The following is a 26,558-nucleotide window of genomic DNA, read 5'->3' on the forward strand; positions in this document are numbered from 1 at the left end:
ACCGCAACAAAAGGTTGTTTCTTAAAGGTACAAGAGTAGGTCAAATGTCACTGTACGTAGAATGAGGAACTACAGTACGTACTACTTCTCGTGAAGGCTCATGTTGATCTGTATTGGCTGACTGGTGTAACAATCCTTACTACAATTAATGGACCAGTGTTTATTTTGTGTCTTTGTTTGTCACATGGCTCCTCCTACAGTTCTGGGCCAATTACATCAACACATGCTACATGGATCAGCATGACCCCCATTAATTTATAGGGGTGTTTATAACTTTGGTGGTGATCTTGGGAGGGTGAGGGGACACAAATTTTCTATGTAAATGTGTGTCGTGTAATGCCGCCTCCAGGTGGGGTGAGGGTATTACAAGTCTCCACCATTTACAGTGCAGTATTCTTGTCCCCACGTTTTCAGTGCCATGAGGTGTTTTGAATTATAAGCAGCTGTTATGTTGTGTGTGTGTGTGTGTGTGTGTGTGTATGTGTGTGTGTATGTGTGTGTGTATGTGTGTGTGTATGTGTGTGTGTATGTATGTGTGTGTATGTGTGTGTGTATGTGTGTGTGTGTGTATGTGTGAGTGTATGTGTGTGTGTATGTGTATGTGTGTGTGTATGTGTATGTGTATGTGTATGTGTATGTGTATGTGTATGTGTATGTGTATGTGTATGTGTATGTGTATGTGTATGTATGTGTGTATGTATGTGTGTGTGTGTGTGTGTGTGTGTGTGTGTGTATGTGTGTATGTGTGTATGTGTGTATGTGTGTATGTGTGTATGTGTGTATGTGTGTATGTGTGTATGTGTGTATGTGTGTATGTGTGTATGTGTGTATGTGTGTATGTGTGTATGTATGTATGTATGTATGTATGTATGTATGTATGTATATATATATATATATATATATATATATATATATATATATATATATATATATATATATATATGTATATATATATATATATATATATATATATATATATATATATATATATATATATATATATATATATATATGCCTGGTGTTGGCTTAGTGGTTAGGGTGGTGGCTTGGGATCCAAGGGTCCTGAGTTCAAGCCCCATTGGCTGCTGAATTAACACCAGGGGGTTGACTCAGCCTACCATCCTTCCGAGGTCGGCGAAATGAGTACCAGTATACTGGGCCGGTGTATACCCTGGTGAGAATAGGTGTACCATATCCCTGTGTCGTAAGAGGCGACCAGGGTTGCGTCAGGAAGGGCATCCGGCGTAAAACATGTGCCAAATCACTATGCGGATTATACGGATGATCCACTGTGGTGACCCCTAACGGGAGCAGCCGAAAGAAGAAGAAGAATATATATATATATATATATATATATATATATATATATATATATATATATATATATATATATATATATGTATTGTTATGTGTCTGGCTTCCTTCTTGGGACTATGGTGTAATAATTGGTCTTTATCTTGATATTGCTTCATGCAAGTAACCAAGGATTTTTTATTTTTTTTGCCGATACAGAGCTGCCAGTTGCCTACACACCACCCAAATAAAGGTATGTGTCAGAATAATGCGTTGCATGCTTGAAACAAGATTGCCCAGAGGGTGGGTACTCTGCCAGTTTAAATAGAAAGATGGAAAGAAAGGAGAAGATGATCATTCAGGGCATGAACCTTCTGGTTCGGGGATTGGATATCTGGTTTGGACATTTCTCCACGTGTTGTTTTAATCTGAAGCTGTCAGTTCCATCTCATTCAAGCTCAGTTTTTTGAACTGGTTTTGTTGTGTTTTTCTGTTATATCTTTGCCCCTGTGTTGCTCTTTGCGTTTCCATCCAATTATTTATGTTAAATCGTATCTTGTGCTGTATTTGATAAATTTATTTTCATCTTGTTCAAGGCCTACTCCACAGATAGGTCACTTTTGTCACCGTGTTCCTTGCTTTGTTTCTTTCTTCCAAAATATTGTTCTTTCTACCTCCTCAACGTTATTCTCTCCCCCCCCCCCCCTTGCTTCAAAAATATATATAAAACTATTTTTCACTCATAATAATCTTATTCTATTGGAATTTCCTTCTGCCGATACTTTCTGTACTCCATTCTTTTTTTCTCCCTTTTCTCAGTGTCTACAAACTGAATCTTCATCGAGTATAAATCTTCTGTTCTTGCGTATGACAGCTTGGCTGCCGGGTAACTATCATTTCTCGGAAGCATGACCGTGCTGCTGATGTTGTGCCCCTCTACCAGTACACTGGTACTCATTTTGCCAACCTCAGAAGGATGGCAGGCTGAGTCCCATACATCATCCCCATGCTGAGTCCCTACCCCATGCATCATCTCGTCCACCCCATGCATCCTCTCCTGCCCCCCCTCTTACTCCCACTCCCTTTGTTTGTCCAAGTTACTCTGCCGTTGGTGTTTTCCCCCGTTCTCTACTATTCCTTCTGTGTGTGTCTCGACTGTTCCTTTTGTGTGTGTCTCGACTGTTCCTTTTGTGTGTGTCTCGACTGTTCCTTTTGTGTGTGTCTCGACTGTTCCTTTTGTGTGTGTCTCGACTGTTCGTTTTGTGTGTGTCTCGACTGTTCCTTTTGTGTGTGTGTCTCGACTGTTCCTTTTGTGTGTGTGTCTCGACTGTTCCTTTTGTGTGTGTGTCTCGACTGTTCCTTTTGTGTGTGTGTGTCTCGACTGTTCCTTTTGTGTGTGTGTGTCTCGACTGTTCCTTTTGTGTGTGTGTCTCGACTGTTCCTTTTGTGTGTGTGTCTCGACTGTTCCTTTTGTGTGTGTCTCGACTGTTCCTTTTGTGTGTGTGTCTCGACTGTTCCTTTTGTGTGTGTGTCTCGACTGTTCCTTTTGTGTGTGTGTCTCGACTGTTCCTTTTGTGTGTGTGTCTCGACTGTTCCTTTTGTGTGTGTGTCTCGACCGTTCCTTTTGTGCGTGTCTCGACTTTTCCTTTTGTGTGCGTCTCTAATGTTTCTTTTGAATCCTGTTACATCCTGTTACTCATACACAAGCCTCGACTATGTACACAAAAAAATCCAGGATCACTGCTCACCTCCACTCATTTGTTCCTTTTATTCCCACCTGTGGAACCAACTTCCACATTCTATTCAATCTCATCCTTCCCCCCAAAGTCTTCAGGAAAAATGGCCTTGAACAAGATATTTTTAAATATTCTTTCTAAACATGTTATCATTTTGTACATCACCCAGTATATATTGTGCAATTAATTTAACCATTAAAATAATCTTTATCGCCAACAAAAGTGCAAACTATGATTCTTGCATGAAGCAGTCACATAAATGAAAGAACTCTTACATCTTTATTGACAAAATGTTTTTTTTTTCCTGATACCATGATGATAGCTTATTTTGTTTTGATCCATAGTATGGTTCGCACATTGCTTTGGCTCTTATGTTCACAGAGGTGGGCTCTCGTAGGCCTTGATACATGCCCTATGTGTTTGTAACATCTATAGCTTGGCACGGTTATTACACCGTTTTGTTGGTTGGACGATGATCATGTGGGCCGAGCGATAATTGTCACAGTCATTTCACTGCCCGAGAGGCCACCAGGCCCTGTCATTTCTTTGAGGGCAAATGTTTGTTTTTTAAATCATAGAGAAAGAGTTAAAGTCGACTTTGATGAAACACAAACTGAGCATCGGACCAAGCATGCAACTTGGGAAAATTAGAATCGTTCTCTTTCAACAGCATGCTCGGACAAACATAATTTACAAATTTCACACATTCTAGCAAAGTCTTAGTACTTTTTGGAAAACATTCACAGGCCTTATCTTTCCTCGAGAAATTATCAATCGATTCATATACAGTGCATTTTATGGGAATAATTTACCCAAGAGCAGCTGGGAAGGCAGTTCACTGTGGTCAATTACTAACCAAAAGAATGCACAGAATAAGGTCCTAAAAAGTGATAGCACCCACCTGCAGTAAGATTATCGATCTATAATTCCAGCAATCTCTATGTGTCTGTTTGTCTGCGACTGCCGTTTCTCGACGACCGCCGATCCTATCTCATTGAAACTTGCTAGGAATATTGCCGGGGACCCCCGGATGTGCCTTTTCGAGGTTTGATATCAATCGGACAAGCGCTTCCCAAGTTACGGCCATTTACATGTCAACCAATGACAGGACACGGTGCTATGACGTCACAATTAATGTTTGTTTAATTATTTTTATTTTTTATTTTTGGCACGATTGACATCACAATTCTTTTTCTTCTTCGTTTGGTATGACGTCACAATCCACACTGGGGACCTGAGTATGTGCCTTATTATTTATTATTATTGTTGTGCTTGGTAGACATTTGTGAATACATTTACAGAGAGAGGGGTGAGAGAGGAGGGGGGAGAGAGGAGAAGGGAGAGGGGGGGGGAGAGAAGGGCGAGAGAGGGAGGGAGAGAGAAGGGCGAGAGAGGGCGGCAAGAGAGGGGAGGGAGAGAGGGGTGAGAGAGGGGGTGAGAGAGGAGGGGCGAGAAAGGAGGGGAGACAGAGGAGGTGGGAGAGAGGAGGGGGGAGAGTGGGGGGGAGAGTGGGGGGGGCGAGAGAGATGATGGGGACCTGATACTGCAGGCACGAAGCTGCACATACTGGTACGCACCTACGGGCCCACCCCGACGGGCCCGCACTAGTATTAAATAATTGTGATACTGAGAACTATCAATCATAACAATTAGTGGTAGTGTACGGCACAGCACTGTCGCTGTCCGAGCACATTGTAAGTAGCTCCATGGCAGCTATCATCAGTCAGGTAGCATCATTCACTGCCAAGATACAACATGCGGTGTATTATCCCAGCAAAATTGACTAAATGCAGGACAAATTGTATTCAGTGAAACTTTCTGAGGAAATGTTGAGGTCTTTCTCCTCAAGGCTCCTCCTCAAGACTTCTGATTACAAAATTATTGGCAGTCAAAGGATATGATGCATTTTAGAAGCCTCTTGCACTTTTTGTTAGCTGAGCAATGTCGTCAGACTATTTTGGGTGTTCACGCAATAGGCCACTTTCTTCCTCTCATCCCGCCCCTTCTGGGAAAAGGCAGGGGGGACAATTACCCACCATGCCCCCCTTCTCCGACCCCCTCCAGCCATCCCACTGCTCAAGCATTCCAGACTGTCAGACGGAGAACAAGTGATGATTATTCTCCAATCAACATCGCCATAGGATTTTGCATTGCTCTCTTGCCTCTGTCTGATGAAGGGGTTTCAGTCACTTCCCTTCAGAAACAGTGGCAGACACAACTATCCATGATCTGCACCCTTTATTCCTTGAAATATCTTCAATTTCCACTAAGAGCTGTAAGGCTAGCCAAAAGGTATGCTGCATGTGCACTTGCCTCTGAGCTGTTTTAGCCTGGGTTCAAATCCTATCACAGCCATAAACTCATCCTAATGTTTTGCATGCAGGGTGACACATCAATGAGTGTACCATCCATCAGAGGATTGTTACACCAGGTGTCCCATCTGCTGGCATTAGGTGGAGGATGTTTATGGTCCTACAGTGTCTTTCACAAATTGCAGGCAACTTATCATCTGTACCCTGAAACAAATTACAATTTCTTGCTCAAATACGCAGGAGCACCGCATCAGCAGCACAGTCACGCCTCCATAGTATTGCAACTAGTGAACTGGATTCTGAATTGAATCCCAGGCCAATATGCAATTCAATTGCGAACAACAAACTCCGGCTTTTTATGCCCAAGTTGTGTCCTCAGCTGAAGATGCTGTGGCCATTTTACAGCTGTGGCTTCATCTTTTACAATCTTCAACGAATACTCCAGTCATCTTACCTGAGCTTGGAGGTACTTTCACCATGCACATTGAGCTTCACTATGGAATTATACTTTCTCTTCTGCTTTTATTCTCTTTTTGTCATCTATGCTTGTTTATTGTTTCATAAGGTACTTAACTGAATATCGAGAGAGGTATGTGAGCCACAATTAGAAGGAATGTAATTTGTTTGTTCAGGCATGAGCCCTTCTTCAAAGCAAGAGGAAGAGAGCGAGAGAGCGAGAGAGCGAGAGAGCGAGAGGGAGACCAAGACTGATACTGAGAGGAGGAGAGGGGAGAGGGAGAGGTAGAGGGGGAAGAGAGAGAGGACGGAGAGGGAGAGGGACAGAGAGAGAGCAAGAGAGCGAGAGAGACTGAGACTGAGACTGAGAGAGAGAGGGGAGAGAGAGAGAGGGTGGGGAGAGAGAGAGAGAGAAAGAGAAAGAGAGAGGGTGGGGAGAGAGAGAGACAGAGAAACAGAAAGAGAGACGGTGGGGAGAGAGAGAAAGAGAAAGAGAAAAAGAGAGGGTGGGGAGAGAGAGAAGGAGAAAAAGAAAAAGAGAGGGTGGGGAGAGAGAGAAAGAGAAAGAGAAAAAGAGAGGGTGGGGAGAGAGAGAAAGAGAAAGAGAAAAAGAGAGGGTGGGGAGAGAGAGAAAGAGAAAGAGAAAAAGAGAGGGTGGGGAGAGAGAGAAAGAGAAAGAGAAAAAGAGAGGGTGGGGAGAGAGAGAAAGAGAGAGAGAGAAAAAGAGAGGGTGGGGAGAGAGAGAAAGAGAGAGAGAGAAAAGAGAGAGAGAGAGAAAAAGAGAGGGAGAGAGAGAAAAAGAGAGAGAGAGAGAGAGAGAGAAAAAGAGAGGGAGAGAGAGAAAAAGAGAGAGGGAGAGAGAGAAAAAGAGAGGGAGAGAGAGAAAAAGAGAGGGGAGAGAGAGAAAAAGAGAGGGAGAGAGAGAAAAAGAGAGGGGAGAGAGAGAAAAGAGAGAGGGAGAGAGAGAAAAAGAGAGGGGAGAGAGAGAAAAGAGAGGGGAGAGAGAGAAAAAGAGAGGGGAGAGAGAGAAAAAGAGAGGGGAGAGAGAAAAAGAGAGGGAGAGAGAGAAAAAGAGAGGGAGAGAGAGAAAAAGAGAGGGGAGAGAGAGAAAAAGAGAGGGAGAGAGAGAAAAAGAGAGGGGAGAGAGAGAAAAAGAGAGGGAGAGAGAGAAAAGAGAGGGGAGAGAGAGAAAAAGAGAGGGAGAGAGAGAAAAGAGAGGGGAGAGAGAGAAAAAGAGAGGGGAGAGAGAGAAAAAGAGAGGGGAGAGAGAGAAAAAGAGAGGGGAGAGAGAGAAAAGAGAGGGGAGAGAGAGAAAAAGAGAGGGGAGAGAGAGAAAAGAGAGGGAGAGAGAGAAAAAGAGAGGGGAGAGAGAGAAAAGAGAGGGGAGAGAGAGAAAAAGAGAGGGGAGAGAGAGAAAAGAGAGGGGAGAGAGAGAAAAAGAGAGGGGAGAGAGAGAAAAAGAGAGGGGAGAGAGAGAAAAAGAGAGGGAGAGAGAGAAAAGAGAGGGAGAGAGAGAAAAAGAGAGGGAGAGAGAGAAAAGAGAGGGGAGAGAGAGAAAAGAGAGGGAGAGAGAGAAAAAGAGAGGGGAGAGAGAGAAAAAGAGAGGGGAGAGAGAGAAAAAAGAGAGGGGAGAGAGAGAAAAAGAGAGGGGAGAGAGAGAAAAAGAGAGGGGAGAGAGAGAAAAAGAGAGGGGAGAGAGAGAAAAAGAGAGGGGAGAGAGAAAAGAGAGGGGAGAGAGAGAAAAAGAGAGGGAGAGAGAGAAAAAGAGAGGGAGAGAGAGAAAAAGAGAGGGGAGAGAGAGAAAAAGAGAGGGAGAGAGGAGAAAAGAGAGGGGAGAGAGGAGAAAAAGAGAGGGGAGAGAGGAGAAAAAGAGAGAGGGGAGAGAGGAGAAAAAGAGAGAGAGGAGAAAAAGAGAGAGAGAGAGGAGAAAAAGAGAGAGAGAGAGAGGAGAAAAAGAGAGAGAGAGAGAGGAGAAAAAGAGAGAGAGAGAGGAGAAAAAGAGAGAGAGAGAGGAGAAAAAGAGAAAGAGAAAAAGAGAGGGAGAGAGGAGAAAAGAGAGAGGAAGAGAGGAAGAGAGGAAGAGAGGAAGAGAGGAAGAGAGGAAGAGAGGAAGAGAGGAAGAGAGGAAGAGAGGAAGAGAGGAAGAGAGGAAGAGAGGAAGAGAGGAAGAGAGGAAGAGAGGAAGAGAGGAAGAGAGGAAGAGAGGAAGAGAGGAAGAGAGGAAGAGAGGAAGAGAGGAAGAGAGGAAGAGAGAGGAAGAGAGGAAGAGAGGAAGAGAGGAAGAGAGCAAGAGAGGAAGAGAGGAACAGAGGAAGACAGGAAGAGAGGAAGAGAGGAAGAGAGGAAGAGAGGAAGAGAGGAAGAGAGGAAGAGAGGAAGAGAGGAAGAGAGGAAGAGAGGAAGAGAGGAAGAGAGGAAGAGAGGAAGAGAGGAAGAGAGGAAGAGAGGAAGAGAGGAAGAGAGGAAGAGAGGAAGAGAGGAAGAGAGGAAGAGAGGAAGAGAGGAAGAGAGGAAGAGAGGAAGAGAGGAAGAGAGGAAGAGAGGAAGAGAGGAAGAGAGGAAGAGAGGAAGAGAGGAAGAGAGGAAGAGAGGAAGAGAGGAAGAGAGGAAGAGAGGAAGAGAGGAAGAGAGGAAGAGAGGAAGAGAGGAAGAGAGGAAGAGAGGAAGAGAGGAAGAGAGGAAGAGAGGAAGAGAGGAAGAGAGGTAGAGAGGAAGAGAGGTAGAGAGGTAGAGAGGAAGAGAGGAAGAGAGGAAGAGAGGTAGAGAGGAAGAGAGGAAGAGAGGAAGAGAGGAAGAGAGGAAGAGAGGAAGAGAGAGGAAGAGAGGAAGAGAGGAAGAGAGGAAGAGAGGAAGAGAGGAAGAGAGGAAGAGAGGAAGAGAGGAAGAGAGGAAGAGAGGAAGAGAGGAAGAGAGGAAGAGAGGAAGAGAGGAAGAGAGGAAGAGAGGAAGAGAGGAAGAGAGGAAGAGAGGAAGAGAGGAAGAGAGGAAGAGAGGAAGAGAGGAAGAGAGGAAGAGAGAGAGAGAGAGAGACAGAGAGAGAGAGAGAGAGAGAGAGAGAGAGAGAGAGAGAGAGAGAGAGAGAGAGAGAGAGAGAGAGAGAGAGAGAGAGAGAGAGAGAGAGAGAGAGAGAGAGAGAGAGAGAGAGAGAGAGAGAGAGAGAGAGAGAGAGAGAGAGAGAGAGAGAGAGAGAGAGAGAGAGAGAGAGAGAGAGAGAGATGCCTTTTTGCAGAAAAATGAATGCCTGTTTTCATGTATTTTCTTGATTTGTACGTTTGGCCTTATTGTTTTCAATTTTTCCAGTAGTATCTCTGAATAAATAAAAAAACAAATGCATTGCTATAAAATCAAAACAGCATATTTTGAGATTTCACACCTTTGGTCCTTGATGTCCTCTCTCACCTGGTATCCCAATCGGTCCCTCAATACCCTGATGGAGAAGACAACATGAGAAAGAAGACACAACATTTTAGGGTAGATAGGATGAACAAGCTGTTTTGGAGGATAATTCGTAGTGAGAGATCGATGCTTGAGAAGGCGACAGAGGCATGTGCTGAAGAAATTAAAGGTCAGCATGAAGGAAGTAAATGAAGAGAGGAGGAGGAGGGAAAGGAAAACTAGAAGGGAGCAATAATGAAAGATGAGTGTAAAAACACAAGCGCAGGCCATTTTTCTTGTTAACATGTGTTAAGGTTGAGAGAAAGTGCATACAAACTATGACCTACTGGTGGTCCTGTTGCCCCTGATTTTCCCTTCACACCTGGAAACCCAGGTGATCCAGATTTTGCACATAAGCCAATGGGACCTCGTTTTCCTTTCAACCCTGGAAGACCCTGGTGCAAGTAAATGAAGGAGATGTGTAAATTAGCAAGGTTACACCGGTATGCATTTGTTTTGTCATCATGGAATAACTCGTACGAGCTGTGCACAACCACTTACCTTTTTACCCTTTTGTCCATGTGTCCCTTTACTTCCCCGACTCCCATCCTCTCCCTGCAGGTGACAGAGTCAATGGAATTCTGAAACTAAGATGAGGAACTGCAGATGAATCCTCTGTATCTCATTACACGTTTCAACAGCACTTCACATTACATATTCCTCCGTGGCATGTGAGTACTCATCTATTTCAGTTTACTTTGCAAGAAGAGTGTTGTATTTTGGTGTACATCCTCCTTTATAACAGGCTGTTTCTCATTAGCAAAAGGGCAGACCATTATTGCTTTAGAAACATTACATTCGCCAAAATAAAAAGCGATAAAACGCTTGAAGGAAAACAATTATGCCACATTAGCTCTTCAATTTCATCACACATCAGGAGTTTAAAATACATGTACAGTGAAAGGGGAGTATCGGAGGTATTGGGGACATTTAAGATGAATAAAAAATGGAAAGAGGTGGGGGTGGAGGGAAATATTCACAGATTCGGCCATTCTGCATGTAGAGTATGAAGGTGGCCCCAACATGTCATTAAATGATTAATTATTTAGATTACCTGATGTGTGTCAAAATGGTATCAGCCAACAAAAGAGTAATGTTGAAAGACTGAATTAATCCAGTTCAATTGTTGTCCCAATGTAATGGCTTTTTAAATTTTTTTAATTCAACCAAAGTACTTAAAATCCCAAACCATTACCCCATGATACTACAGGGTGTACCTTTTGTCCAATGGGGCCTGCAGGTCCAGGTGCTCCCTGGACACCCTGTAATGACACACACGTTTAAAGAAATAATTCAACACCAAATCCCCACTGTAATCAATATAGCTGAATTAAACATGAAACACATGAGGGTTGAGTGTGGTCTCAGTCTCTGAGTGATCTGGGTTTCATACCAATGTCTTAGCAATGTGATTTATTCATTAAACATGTTATTAAAAAGTAACTGGATCGAGCGGCTTGGTGGTTTGGTGGGTATATCCTTGTTGCGTTTCCTCATTGGAGTCGGTTTTATTTCTATGGCAGCTTAAAGGTCCCATGACACTCAAAAGTTTCTGGTTATTTATATATTAACTTGACCTTCCAAGTGAAGAAATCACCCATGTTTCTTTTTTTAAATCAACAATGGGATAATTAGACCAATATTTCGAACATTTGTCGTGCTTTTCACAACTTGCTATGCCCCGCCCCTCAAAAAAGTTGAGTTCAGCGAACCGCAGGTCACGTGACCGTTGACGTCATCTCCAGAACGCGACTCGCTCAGAGTCGATTGATGAGACGTCGCGCGCCGTATAAATGCATTGTGTACATTTGTTTGCTATCTCACTGATCGTCTTAATTCCTGTGATTGTTTCGCAGAAAATAAATTCTGCTTCTGAGCCGTGTATGCACAACAATCACGAGGCAATTATTTATCCCTTTACTACCTTGTCGTAGTCATGTACAAATCCAATACATGTATGCACAATAAAGGGCTATACCATGTCCACAAAATATTAAATGTGACTGTTGAACGTTTCCATTAAAAAAGAAACTTACAGGGACATACAGGTAAAATACTAAAGATTAATATTGCATCATTTCAAGGCACAAGGAGATAATTTTAAAATCAAACAATGTGAAAAACCTGCACCCACATTTTGCAGCTTATTGAATTGTTCATTGAAACCAGCCTGCTGGGATAGATACGATTCCACATACATGCAAGCCAGGTATGGGTGCACTCGACATACATGGGTGTATTCTAAAGTGAAGGTACTGCTTCCATTGGTTTGCTACTCATTAAAATTTAGTCAAAATGCTGTAATAAATGAACAGGGAAAAATATGTTGGCACAACTATGAAAGACAAATTTATCTGTTATATTACACGGCACATAGCCTCGAGACTCTTACGCATTGACTTGTACATTGTGTGCATGCTAATACAAGTTACTTGTCAACTCTAGAGTCTAGACTAGTCCGATAAATCCGTCGTCCGTCCGACTAGTCCGATAAATCTGACATGCTGTAGCTTTCTTTTATTATTCTCTTTTCTTCATCGTTTTCTACTGATGCTACATGACGACAGTAGGAAAAAAATAAATACAAATGCAACAGAACGTCAGATTTATCAGACTACTCTAGACAAATGTGTCGCAAGGTGTGTTCTGCCCACAAGTTTTCATTGTATCCGGACAGCAAGATTGCTTCGTTTTATGCGCGGAGAGATACGGCCGATGACATGCGCTGGCTTTGCTTGCGATTCAATCGCCACAGAGCAACATGTCCGCTGCGCTGGCTTTGCTTGCGATTCAATCGCCACAGAGCAACATGGCCGCTGCGCTGGTCACGTCACCTCACTAAAATATTTCTGATATCGAGCAGCATGCAAGTAGAATTTACATTATTGAATTACGAATAGGATTTAGTCTAACCAGTTGTTATTGCGAAGTCTTCCTTCGATGTCCTCCCGATCATCATGAACGCCGGGAATTTCATCACCAGTTTCCTCTGCTTGTCCTGCTTCGGGCCCGAACTGGTAAGGCCGTCTTCCATTTCTAGCTGCCTGAACTTCACCTCCCGCGACTACGTTATCCGACAATTCTCCATCTGATTCAGACCAAAAATCCTTCATTTCTCTCACACTCACTATCACTACCAGACAAATCAAAATCCATGTCATCCATTATTCAAAACCAAATGTTTGATTTTTTTTAAGCAGAAATGAATGAAACGTTTGAGTCGACCAATCAAATGTGGAAACACACAGGAAGCCAATACAATCACGTCGACCACCAACCCGAGTAATTTGCGTGCAGCCTTTGTTGTTCTGGAGATGACGTCATGTGGGTTACGCATCGTTCAGTAGATTTCGGCAGAATTTTTAGGGGCGTTCCCTAAGAGGTTTGTTTTTTAAATTGTACATTTTACAGAACGAGTATTGTGAAAAAACATTGTCAGATCAGAAATCACGATGAAAAACTCCTATAGGACAAATATATATATATATATATATATACATATATATATATATATATATATATATATACATATATATATATATATATACATATATATATATATATATATATATATATACATATATATATATATATATATATATATGCAATTTCAGTACTTTTGAGTGTCATGGGACCTTGAAGGTGCTGGTTTTGGAAGTTTCCTTGGCATTTCAGTCATCAGGCCTGACATGCCAGTTTATCCAAAAATTGGGCCATTGCTAAACTTTGGACTTCTCATAGTAAGCCCCTTATACGTACCCAACCGGAAGTAACCCACCAGTCGTGCGTGAGATTATTTACCTTTGCTCCTGTAATGCCAGTGTCCCCTTTCTTGCCCAACGGTCCTGGTGGCCCCTGTTTGCACCGATGGGTAAAGGATAAGCATTGCGTTAGCTCCAGCAAACAAAGAGTAAACTATTAGGATCCAGGCTGAAAATCTAAAAATAAACACAATAAACAAATTTTACACAAGAAAAACAAATGGATTAAAGGGTTCAAGCTGAGAGGGAAAATATGGCAAATATTAACATTCTGTGATTTTAAAGGGTATTAAGAGTTTAATTAAAATCTATTCTCAGACTTCTTAATAAACAAAACACTTCCAACTGAAACCAGCAGAGTGCACTGGTCACCATGTTATGATCAAAAACTTATTACCCATCAATCAGTTGCTACTTTCTCTCGTTCATTTATTCATTGTTTTTGTAATTCTTCCCTTTTGATCTCAATCTGTAGTGTTTACTTGGCACCACTAGGAATGTATGTGGAAGGACATTTTGTCAGAATATACAATACATTTCTTAACTACGACACTTAGAGCGCATACCTCCGCAGGCTGAACAGTTCACATTTTGTATCCCACTGAGAGGCCGGATCTGCATCTGGACCTGAACCAAAATCTAATCTGCTTGTTGTTGTCACATAACAAATGTTGATCTCCAATTCCTTTACCAACTTTTGTCACAACCCATCCACAACTATTTGAAATATCGTGCTACATATCGTTTTTAGCCACATCTCTCAATTATGAAGAAACGTTTTTACAGCCATTTTTCCCTGCTGTGCAGGGGTTTGGCTTTTTCTTGAGGCAATGTTTTATGGCTGGATGCCCTTCCTGACGCCAACCCTGGTCGCCTCTTACGACACACAGGGATATGGTACACCTATTCTAACCGGGGCATACACCGGGACCAGTACACTGGCACTCATTTCGCCGACCTCGGAAGGATGACAGGCTGAGTCAACCCCCGGGTGTTAATTCAGCAGCCAATGGGGCTTGAACTCAGGACCCTTGGATCCCAAGCCACCACCCTAACCACTAAGCCAACACCAGGCTTCAATTATGAAGAAACACTTGAGAAATTAAAAAAATTATCTTATCCGGATCCAGATCTTCCCCAAAATCAAATCAATTTGTCCTTGTTACACACCCAAATTGTCCATGAAGTTTCATCCAACTCGATCCAAAATCTCTTGAGATACAGTACCATGCTTATATATATATATATATATATATATATATATATATATATATATATATATATATATATATATATATATATATATATATATATATATATATATATATATATATATATATATATATATATATACATAAAAATATTTCGGCATGCCCCTTTCTTTGTTCCACCATCAGATTTTTGTTACTGCATGAAATGAAACAAGATTTGGCACATATACTAATGATATTTTTGTCTTCCTTAAGAGGCCCCTCAAAATTCGTTTTGATGCATTTTCACAAACTCCAACCGATTCGATTCAAATTCGGTGCGATTATGGCTTTTGGTCCAACTGAGGTCATTGGCTATAATTTTCCATAACACTTCCGATATTCAAAGAAAATCGATAAATCGATATCCCTTATGGGATTTTTCCATTCAAATCCACTCAAGTTTAAGGGCTACGGGGGACGCAAATTTCCACTTTGCCCCGGGCGCTGTTTACCTCCGCGACGCCAAGCTGTTAGGGTTAGGGTTTGGGTTAGTGTTAGTGTTAGGGTTAGGGTTAGCTACCCTAACACTAACACTAACAGCTAACCCTAACCCAAACAGCTAACCCTAAACCTAACAGCTAACCGTAACCCGAACAGCGAACCCTAACCCCAACTGCTAACCCCAACCGCAACCCTAACCCTAACCGCTAACCCTATTCAGGAAATTTGCAAGAAAGCCCGGGCGTTGCCCGAGCAACGCCGGGCTTTACTTCTCGTGTGTGTGTGTGTGTATATATATATATATATATATATATATATATATATATATATATATATATATATATATATATATATACATATATATATATACATACATACATATATACATACATACATACATACATACATACATACATACATAGTGCCGAAAGAAAGTCTACACCTCCTTTCAAAATTTTCACCTTTTGTTGCCTTATATCCTGGAATTAAATTCCATTAAATCAGATTTCTTCCACTTATATTTACACATTGGAACCCACAACTTCAATATGAAAATCAGATTCGACAAATTTCAGAAAATTTATTAAAAATATAAAACTAGAATATCTTGGTTGGATAAGTGTCCATCCCCCCTGAGTTAATACTTCGTGGAAGCACCTTTGACAGCAATTACAGCTGTGAGTCTGTTGGGATGGGTCTCGACCAACTTTTCACACCTTGATTGGGCAATATTTGCCTATTCTTGTGGACAAATCTGTGCAAGCTCCGTCAAGTTGTGTGGGGAGAATTGATAGACATCAATCTTCAAGTCCTGCCATAGATTTTTGATTGGATTTAGGTCGGGGCTATGACTGGGCCACCCAAGGACATTTAACTTTTGGTTCCTTAGCTACTCCAGTGTAGCTTTCACTGTGTGCTTTGGGTCGTTGTCATGCTGAAAGGTAAACTTGTCATGCACCCCAATTTCAGCTTTCTTGCAGAGGGTAGCAGGTTTTTCTCTCAGATTTTTCTGTATTTTTCTCCATCCATTTTCACTTCTATCCTGACCCAGTCCCTGTCGATGAGAAACATCCCTATAACATGATGCTGCCACCACCATGCTTCACAAGATGGTGTTCTTTGGGTGATGTGCTGTGTTGGGTTTGCACCAAACGTAACGTTTTGCTTTTTGGCCAAAAAGTTCCATCTTGGTTTCGTCACATATCAAAACATTTTGCCACATGGCTTCAGAATCTCTGGAGTGGTTTTTTGACCGAGCTGAGCAATGGCGGGCGGTCTCTCTGGTGGTGCCTCGCCGGATGAAAATGTTGTGCAATTTCATTTTTAGACATCGCTTTACTTAACCTTTTGTGCAATGTGTTTTCATCATTAACCTGTCACTTCGACATTCATACATAAAATGTTAAAACCTTGATCGACGTCGTGTTCGGAGTTCCTTCATGTTGGTTTGAGCTGTGGAAACCAGGGATGGTTTTTAATATTTCTGTGAGGTTCTTCGTCTCATTCCCATGAGGTTCTTCATCATCACTGGGACAACTTTGGCATTCTTCAGCTTCCAGGATCTTTTCACTTCATGCTTGAGATCTTGGAATTTGGTCATTTTCCTGATTTCTGTCCCATTAGTCCAAAATCACCGGTATTAACACCTCAATTAGCAATGCCTTCTTTTTGTTTTGAACCTAAGTATGACATTTGGTCGCATTGCTTTGTTTTCGATGTTCATGCTCGATAGGATCATTTGGTCATACGTGAGCGGTACTTCCATGTTTTCAGTGATTGATTTTGGTTCATTTTCCCACAAATTTTCTGGAGCTGGAATATCAAAGTTTTTGCAGATGTGCAAGTGGATTACTTTTCAAACTCTGTTGTGTCGTTGTGTGTACAGCTGTTCTGCCACTTTTTTTTTTGGTGTTCGGTCATTAAGTGTCACATCATTTTCTTTGCTACCTCCACCCCTCACCATTATTTTTTCCCATCACACGATCCCTAGGAAACTGCTGTGGCACTTAGTGGACATGCCGAGAATGTTTGGGAAGTCTTGGCGTTCCATAGTACCACTTGCATTTTGCACAATGCGTATTTTTGTCATTCCCCGTGTACAGTCTGTCATCTGCCACCAGCTATGTTGTACTGCTATAGTTACCTTACTACTTGGTGCGTCCCGTGCATGTGCACGCGTATCGCTAGTAAACATATATATATATATATATATATATATATGTATATATATATATATATATATATATATGTATATATCACACACACACACACACACACACACACACACACACACACACACACACACACACACACACACACACACACACACACACACACACACACACACACACACACACACACCTCACTCCCATACTGAATATCAACATTTGGTGAGATGTTGCTCTCCCTAGCTCCCCTTTCTTCATCCTCCCTGCTTTCCCTTCCATCTCTTTCCCTATACCTGCCTCCTCTCTCTCTTCCTCCCCCCCCCCCCCTTTATTGTCACCATCAGTGAAGCAACAGGTTGTATTTGCTAGTTAATAATAAATGTCAGAGTGTGTTAGTCATGTCAGTCAGTCAGTGTGTGTGTGTGTGTGCCTCCTCCATAACTCAAAAACCATGAAAATGAGCAGCCTTAAATTTTGCATGCATACGAAGAGAACTCCAAGGGAGTGCATGAGTGAAAATTGGGTGTTTAGGTGAATTAAAACAAACATTTTGAAGATAATTAATGGCCTTATTTAATTATATCCTTTATCAGGACCATCCTTGGACACCTCGCTCTTTCTCGCTGGGGCCTCAATTTGCCATTTTGTTCGGCCTGCTCAACAATACCTTGAGTTGAAACAGGCCGCAATGATTTCTTAATGGTAAAGCGTTCAAAATGTTGTTTTTCACTTTCCTCACTCATATCAGTAAATGCCACATCTACATACCTACGGATCACTGCATACATCACTTTTGTAAGTGCTACAGTTTTCAAACTAGGAGCTTGGAGCGATTTCATGCATTAGATGATGCGATTTTCAACTATCGACTCTCACAGACTAATTAATGCATACAATCGAAATATAATTTGAGTTTGGAGGATCGGATTACGTTGACTAAATAACTCCAAATCTGGAGTGAAATCTAAAAATGTTAAGAAATTGGCAATGTTTAGTATTTTTGTGGGTATGTGCCATTACCAATCAGCTTGCTATCACTTGCCAGCCATTCTTTATCAACCCTTTTTTGTATACATTGTTGAGGCTCGTATGAGAGCTAACACAAAAAACACACAACAAGGGGGGCAGGAGAGAAGAGGGGTTGGAGAGGGAAGGAAAAAACAGTGGGGAACAGAGACAGGAGATCTGTGGAAGGGAGAGGGATTGGGCAGGGAATACGGGGTAAACAAGATGGGCATTACAGGGACTTTCAGGACCTTACACGACAGGGAACTTTCGGGAAGGAAAGCAGGGAATTTGAAGGAGGTGGGTTTGGGGTGGATTAACGGGGGTAGAAAAGATCATGGCTTTGGATGAGGGAAAATGAGAGGTGATGGTGGTGAACCGCTGTTTTGAAGACCTGGATGGAAGAATGAAATTGAAGAGAGTGTGGAAGTTTGCTCCGTAGGTGGGGAAAAAAAGGAACAAATGAGTGGAGGTGAGCAGTGATTCTGGATTTGGGGAGTTTCACTTGGAGGGGGTTGCTGTTGGACCATGTGTGTCCTGCCGATAACTGGGGGGTGGGGTGAGGGGGGGGAGTGGTGACAAAGCATAGATAGGGCAGAGGACGCAAGACCAGTAAGGAGGTGGAAGAAAACAGAGAGACCATCGACTTGTTGGCCATAGTGAAATGATCGGCCCGTAGACTCAGCTTCATCACGGTGGAGTCCAATGATCTTGAAGGCTTTGGTTTCCACTGCATCAAACTGAGCAAGGTGTGAGGAAGGGATGCCAGACCAGAGGGGAGAGCAGTGCTCAATCAAGCCACAAATGAAATCCTTGTAGGTGGATCGGAGTTCAGGTGTGCCAAGGAAGAACTTGCATCTGTATTTGGAGGACAACTTTGAAATGTGGCTTGCCCATGAGAGATCAGAGCTGAGAGTGAGATCCATGAGTTTGAGTGACTGAACCTCTTTGAGAGGGTTGTTGTGAAAGTAGATGGGAGGGTTTGTGGGATGGTCCTTTTGGAGAGAGAAAGTGAGTGTGTGGGATTCCTCAGGGTTAAAATACATACTCCAAGCGTTTGACCCATTTGGAAGATGTTGTCAAGGTCTGACGAGAGGGAAGAGGCTGTTGCCTGTCTGTCAGAAAGATGAGGGATGTCACAGCAGAGAATGGAATCATATGGCTTTGGATTTAGTCAAAAAGGCCATCAGGGCTGTTGAAAGAGGAAAAGATAACTCAAAGAAGTTGATGGCGATACCTTTGGCCAAAGACCAGATGGCATGACTGCTGCTGGGGAGAGAGAGGATAACTTGTTACAGGTCTGCTGGATAAAGGCAGCTTTGGCTGTGGAGATGATGTGCTTGCAGTTGTTGCGGGCAGCCACATCTTCACTACAACGATGATCTGAAGCTAAAGCTTTCCAAACTTTGGAAGATACAGTTTTTTCCAGGGACGGGGCTTTTGGCCGAGTGCTGACTAGGCATTTCCAGGCATTTCCAGGAATGAGGCTTTTCTGCATTTGGATGAGTGGGGTATGTGAAGAGACATACATGGAAGGATGATTTCAGTGAATTGGTCTGCTGTAATGGAAGGATCAGTGGAGAAAAGGGAGTCTTGCCAGGTAGGCCATGAGCCAGACCCAGTAATTTTTGGCCACCGGTACCATGCAAGAGGAATAATGCTCATTGTAATTTTTGGCAGGGTATACATCTCCACAGTCAGAAACGATGTCATTGCATTGCATTGGTGGTAGCTATTTGTGTGTTATTAGCCGTTTAGTAACCCCATCCCCAAATAAACTTTTCTGAAACCGGTGCAAGACAGAAGAAGACATTCAATTTAAAACTAATGGTTCTCTCTAATTATAGGCTATATCTTCTTGAAAATGGTTAGGCACGTAGCTCATGTTATTTGCTTTTCTCCTGTTGGCCGGGGATGGAAGATGGAGAAGGAAGGAGTTGAATAGTTGGTGGTGCACTGGATGGATGGTCAGCCAGCACCTGAGGCGGTCCTTGATTTATTGGCCTGCAATTGTAAAAGGAAGTGTTCACTACCAAAATGTGTGTGTTTGTCAAATGGACTGAAATGCACTGATATGTGCAGACTGCCAGACTGTGAGAACCAGGCATCTATTTTTGAGTCAGACGATGGAGAAAGTTTAGATGAGGATACTGAAGAACTGGATAAGGGGGTTGACTTAGCCTGTCATCCTTCCAAGGTCGGCGAAATGAGTACCAGTGTACTGGGCCGGTGTATACACCGGTTAAAATAGGTGTACCATATCCCTGTGTCGTGGGAGGCGACCAGGGTTGCGTCAGGAAGGGCATCCGGCGTAAAACATGTGCCAAATCACTATGCGGATCATACAGATGATCCGCTGTGGCGACCCCTAAAAGGGAGCAGCCGAAAGAAGAAGAAGAAGAAGAGATTGAAGAACTGGATAATGATTATTGGTTCACGAAAAAATATGTGACCACTATATTCGTTATTGTTGTGTGTCTGTCTGTCTGTCTGTCTGTCTGTCTGTCCCGAGCATAGCTCCCGTGGGTTTTGATCCGATCCTGATGAAATTTTGGTGGGAGGTTTATGTCATGATCTAGTTGTGTTTTCCTGAAAATGGGCATGGTGCGCCCATTATGGGCAGAGCCACGCCCAAAAAACGTGTTTTTAGGGGGTAGCCAATTTCAATTTGCATCTTCTCCTAGGGGTTTTGTCGAATCTGACAGGGGTTTCGGTATTTGGTTAGCCCAATGGCACCTGCATAGCCCCACGGAGCTAGATTTTTCATTTTCGTCCCAAGGTCAAGGTCACAAGGTCACGAACTTAGAAAATTGCGATTTTGACATAAAAAATTATTCTCCGAGGGGTTTGTCGAATCTGGCAGAGGTTTCGGTATTTGGTTAGCCTAATGGCACCTGCATAGCCCCACAGAGCTCGATTTTTTTCATTTTCGTCCCAAGGTCAAGGCCACAAGGTCACGAACTTAGAAAATTGCGAATTGTGTATTTAGGGGGTAGCCGATTACAATTTGCATCTTCTCCTAGGGGGTTTGTCGAATCTGGCAGGGGTTTCGGTATTTGGTTAGCCCAATGGCACCTGCATAGCCCCCCGGAGCTCGATTTTTCATTTTCATCCCAAGGTCAAGGTCACAAGGTCACGAACTTAGAAAATTGCGATTTTGACATAAAAATCCATCTTCTCCGAGGGGTTTGTCGAATCTGGCAGGGGTTCGGGTATTTGGTTAGCCCAATGGCACCTGCATAGCCCCCATGGAGCTCGATTTTTCATTTTAATCCCAAGGTCCAGGTCACAAGGTCATGAACTTAGAAAATTTCGAATTTTGACATAAAAATCAGACGACCACCCAAACTTTGAGAGCTAGGATGACAATATTTTTTATGCATAATCTTGAGGTCATTCCCCACCTAAAGTGTTGAAACCATTTTTCTCTATCTCGAACACCTTACCTGTGGCGCCCCCTACAAGTTTGTTTTTACGCTGATTTCATCAAAGTATGGATAATCCGAGGAGTGTGAAATGCCATATAGCCTATATGACGTTATATTGTTCCTGGAATGTTCCAGAAGAAGTTTTGCACCAAAGGTCATAATCCTTGACCTTTGACCTTTAAAGTTCACAAAGGTCAAATTTTCAAAGTATGGGAATCGAACCGGGTTTTCGACCTTCTTTGACGAACTAACTCCATTAAGCTATAGCACGTATCCTGTTTCCATATTTTAATGTCCACAACATTGTTTTGGGACCTTTAAAGGTTATGCAAAGGTCAAATTTTTAAAGTTGTTGAACGAAACCGGGTTTTCGACATTTTGCAGCTAATAACCTGTCACTCGTACCACATCATGTTGATCATTTTTATAACTTCGTCAAACATTAGCACATTGTCTCATCATTGACTTCTGAAACAATCTACATCGTCAAATACCGCTCGTGAACCATCGTCGTCTTCAGACTTGTGATTTTTAAATTCATCTTGAACATTTTATACCACTTACAATCAGTGCATATGATCAGAGATGTCGTAGAAATTATAAAGGACCTGTCTTTGGTTCATCAGACAATATGTTTATCAGCAACACATTGGGCCGAGGTAATGGCCTTGTTAGTGTGGAACACCACATTTGTGTTTCTATTCTGTAATTTTATGCCCTACAACAGAAGATTGTGTTTCAGTTTCACCTTTGACTCATTCATCAGATTTCACATGATTAACCATCTTGCTACTGCCTTATTGGTTTATATTGTGCAATACAGGTGTTTGATACCTTCATATGTGTATTATTGAGTATCTAAATCCCTGAAATTCTGTATTTTTTGAGAAATTACAGGGAAAAAACATTCATCTTGTTCATGAACATGCTATCATTTATCTTTGTTTGATCCTTAGAAAGTATCCTTCAATAACAAGAGGGAAAATATCATGACATTGACCAAACGACATAAATCTGTCCAAATTCGGTATTTTTTCATTTGGGAGGGTGGAGTAACATTGTCTGCTATACTGATCTTAATATAATATACCACATACAAAAAAGAAATTTAGATTTTTGAATTTCTTCATAAATTTGCTAAACACCCATGTAATTATATTGTTCCAGAACTTTTATTTACTTTCCACAGTAAATGATAGACAAATACTTTTCTAAAGGCGGTATGATTTATCACACAGGAAATAGACACTGATGTATAAGTGTCACCAATGACATACCTTTCAACCTAGGCATGTTTAGCACTTTTTGTTGAGAAGCAAATGAGCCTAGCAAAAGGTGAAACAAATTTCAATGTTAATGTTTGACTGATAATAAAAATGTTAAGTTGAAGTAGGATGTCTTACCTCGTACTGGCCATTTTGCACAAAAGCTTATTTAAGGGTAGGTATATAAACAGGGTGATCACACACAAAAAGCTACCACCAATCCAATGCTATCACATATTTTGTAACTCTCGGGTTACATATACCATGCCAAAAATCACTATGAGAATTATTCATCCCAGATGGTACCGACCAACCCTACTGGCTCATTGACTAAGGGGTAATCTGCAAAAAATTGGCAAAGGTCATCTCATTTGGCAGTCATAATGCCAAAGAATGTAGTTGGTGAACTAAGAATACTGATACTACTGGAAGGGAAGGCAGGTGGTAATGAGGCATTGGTCAGAGGATTAATCAAGTGCAGCAACAAATACAGCAGTGCAAAGATGAGGCTTAATTGGAACTGAGAAAAAGATCCAGTGTTGGAGCTATTAGAGGAGCGGTCAGGAATCCATGTGGGTTTGAAAAAGGTCATTGAGGATAGCAAATGGTTCGGCTGATGCACAATTGATTGATATATTTTTTGATATGCAGTGTGGTATTTTATACGAATCGTGAATGAATGTGATGTAATTAATATCTGATGTATCTTTCAAGCTTACCATAACACCCTTTGCTCCACAGAGACCATCATGACCAGCTCTTCCCTGGGCAATCATCAAACAGAAGTGGAAACAAAAATAATTACTCGTACGCTTTTACTCCATTATATATAAAACCACATTATTATCGGCTACATTCCCAGAATGGTGAGAAAGCAAGTTTGTTTGCTGCACCTCAGTGTTATAAACATGCAGGATATACCAAATGAGAGACTTCTCAAATGAAGGATTCAATTTGTATGATCTGTCTGATTAATGAAGAGGAGCGCACCTGCTTTCCGCTTGGCCCGCCAAGGCCTGGCAATCCCTGTAGGCCACGCGGCCCCTGCAGCAATGAAAAACAATCAACACTTGCAAGAAAAGAAACAAGTAAGCACAAGACAAGGTAATTTGGCTAATTAAGCATAAACTGTATCCCAACCAAGTTGAATGCACAATTAACTTCCAAGTTATATGCTTCGCTTCACTATGAAGGTGTCATAACTAAATTAACATCACTAACTTAATAGTTTAAAGATATAATAATTACAGATCAAGCATTGAATGAGAATACTGATATTGTCAGACACCTGACGAGTGTCATTCCGATTATTACGAATAACTTTCATTGGATTCGGGAAAACAGAAAAAAAAAACCTTTCACCTTAATATCAGACTATAATTCATTTTTTTCAAACAATACCTGAATATATTCATGGGCCAATCATAATTCGACAAAAAACAAAACCGAATGGCAGACTTTCCATGAGTTTTATAACCACGGCCCTTACCCTAAGCCTAAATGCAGCTCCATCCCCAGCCCCAGCCATAGACGGGCCTGAAAGGCAAAAGGATATTTGGAGCATCCAGGCCTCACCTGCAACCCTCGGGGACCCGGAAAACCTTCTGCTCCCCGATCACCCTGCAAGCACAAGCACAAGCACAGTGTTAAAGTTTAGTGAAATAATGTTATTGAAAAAAGAATAGTCTTAACCAGACTCGGTGGCATAATGGTTAGAGCGTCCGCTCTGATTAATTATGGGAGGTTCACAATTCCAACTTCGGCCGAGTTATACCAAATGCTTTAAAAATGGTACATTCTGCATGCTTACCGCTCAGCATTTAGAGATGATGGAACACAGACAAACAACCATAGGTTGGCAATCATTGTGCAGGCTTAATGGAACTAATGGCTTCCTCTTGCATTGAAGTTTCTTCTAAGGGCACCCATTTATTTGTTTAATTTTGAGGGGAAAAGAAAAAACATGCAAACATATACTACTTAAAGATAATATGTCAAGTGACCACAGATTATATCTCTTCTGTCCATGTTAGATCTTATGAGCTGTAATCCTATTTAAGGTAAGAGGTATTGTAATTATAGTCCATTTTATCATTTTCACCATCCACACAGTAAAAACTAGAATGGCACTCGGGAGAGCAAATACCTCCGCCAGGCTGAACAGTTTACATTTTTGTGTCCCACTGATGGGTCGGATCTGAATCTGGAGCTCAACCAAAATCAAATCGGCTTGTTCTTGTCACCTATCTAACTCATCCACCAAGTTTTGTCATAACCTGTCAACAACGTTTTGAGATATTGTGCGATACTGCATATCGTTTTAGGCCCTATCTCTCAATTGTGAATAATCACTTATGGAATTAAAACAATTATAGTATCTGGGTCCGGATCTGGATTTCCATCGAAATCGAACCAATTCGTCATTATCACACACCCATTCTGTCCATGAAGTTTCATCCGAATTTGTCCATAACATTTTGAAATATTCTACTCACAGACAGAATAGAAAAGCAGACAAAAAAGAAAAAAAAAAATTAAATTTCACATATCTGGATTTTAACTAAAATCGAATCAATTTGTCATTGGCAGACACCCAAACGTTCACTAAGTTTCATCTGAATCTGTCCATAATGTTTTGAGATAGTGTTATAGATGATTTTTGGCTCTATCTCTCAATAGTGAATAATCACTGAAAAAAACATTTCGGATCCAGATCTTCACCAAAATCAAATCAATTCATTTTTGTCACCCACCAACCCAACCTGTCTACCAAATTTCGTGCGAATCTGTCCATAACCTTTTGAGATATCCTGCTCACAGACAGATGAACAGACAGGTGTGAAAATATAACCTCCATTCACCTTTGGTGGTGGAGGTAAATAATAACCCTTCTGGCAGACTGTTCCACTTACAAACAAATCTATATAAAATAGGTTTGTACTGATCAGTATTTGCTTTTCTGAGTTAACTTTCAAATTGTCCTCTTTGAGCCTTCATATATGTCCAAGTATCACAGTCGGCCTTGCTCATTCCTCTCAATTTCGTAGAATTTTCAATGAGATTCCCATGTATCTTCCATTTCTCAATTAACAACAGGCTGAACTATACCTGAACAAATTTTCCTTAATACTCTTTGCAAATTCAGGAGTCAAATGCACATGTGTGTTATACATTCCCAACTTGAATCCATATTTTAAATCATCATGGAACCAGCCACCTTAGAAACAAAACAATTATATATACTCAATCATACATGGTCATTGTTGGTTCTCACCTGTGTACCCTTGACCCCTTTCCTCCCCACAGTGCCAGGTAATCCTATCATGCCCTGGGGGAGGGAAAAACGATCTGTGTCATCCTGATGGAGAGTCTTAGGAATGTTGATCAATTGCCATTTTGTCTTGAAATGTAAGTTGGTGATTCCTTTTGGGTGTCATGGTTTCATCATCGAAAGACAATTTATAGGACCTTCAGGTCATTTAAATCCTCATGGAATTAACTAAGGATTTAAGGAGAATTAGTTATAGGTATGGTATGACCTCGAATACCTCTGATCCTGGATCTCCAGGCAATCCTGAAGCTCCAGTTTCTCCCTAAAAAACAACAACAAACTTTAAGAATGATGACATGTAATTGAGATACAAAAAAGGAGGGAAGGTCTACCATTAAGATACCTTTTTAACAGAAGAAAGAGGAGGTATGAAACTCACAGTTTGCAGTGATTTTGTCCCTAGCTCAATAGAGTACTGTTCTCTCCTCTGGGGTGGCACCATCACTCCACACCTGTCTTAAAGTTTGAGAGCTTTGGATGCTATGGACACCAAACCTTTCAACCTCATTGGAATCTCCAATAAAGAAGCAGATGCACAGGACCTGATACTCTCATTGCAGACAGGTTGGTAGCAGCTCACCTCCACTCTTTTGTTCCTCACCTCTCCCAGTTGTATAATCCCATTCCTCATTCTGTCGAAACCCATTCTTTCCTCCAGGTCTTCAGGTTCGCAG

The 26,558-nt window shown here is 41.7% G+C and overlaps 1 protein-coding gene across 8 annotated transcripts in view; it reads right to left on the reverse strand.

Moving 5' to 3' along the window:
• The window catches only part of LOC147012760 (uncharacterized), a 345,711-nt gene that overhangs the window by 104,414 nt on the left and 214,739 nt on the right, over positions 1-26,558 (reverse strand). For all 8 annotated transcript variants that reach the window (XM_085853917.1, XM_085853918.1, XM_085853915.1 and 5 more), the window contains 10 exons: positions 26,102-26,146; positions 25,828-25,881; positions 24,129-24,173; positions 23,544-23,597; positions 23,273-23,317; positions 13,034-13,087; positions 10,450-10,494; positions 9,734-9,787; positions 9,520-9,627; positions 9,171-9,224 (listed from right to left, as the gene is read on the reverse strand). In XM_085853917.1, coding sequence (XP_085710043.1) covers positions 9,171-9,224; positions 9,520-9,627; positions 9,734-9,787; positions 10,450-10,494; positions 13,034-13,087; positions 23,273-23,317; positions 23,544-23,597; positions 24,129-24,173; positions 25,828-25,881; positions 26,102-26,146 — 558 coding nt within the window. The remainder of the gene's footprint in view (positions 1-9,170; positions 9,225-9,519; positions 9,628-9,733; positions 9,788-10,449; positions 10,495-13,033; positions 13,088-23,272; positions 23,318-23,543; positions 23,598-24,128; positions 24,174-25,827; positions 25,882-26,101; positions 26,147-26,558) is intronic.

Source organism: Eptatretus burgeri, chromosome 14 (assembly GCF_056783735.1).
Source record: "Eptatretus burgeri isolate ZD-2024b chromosome 14, Ebu_testis_v1, whole genome shotgun sequence".
Taxonomy (NCBI): Eukaryota; Metazoa; Chordata; class Myxini; order Myxiniformes; family Myxinidae; genus Eptatretus; species Eptatretus burgeri.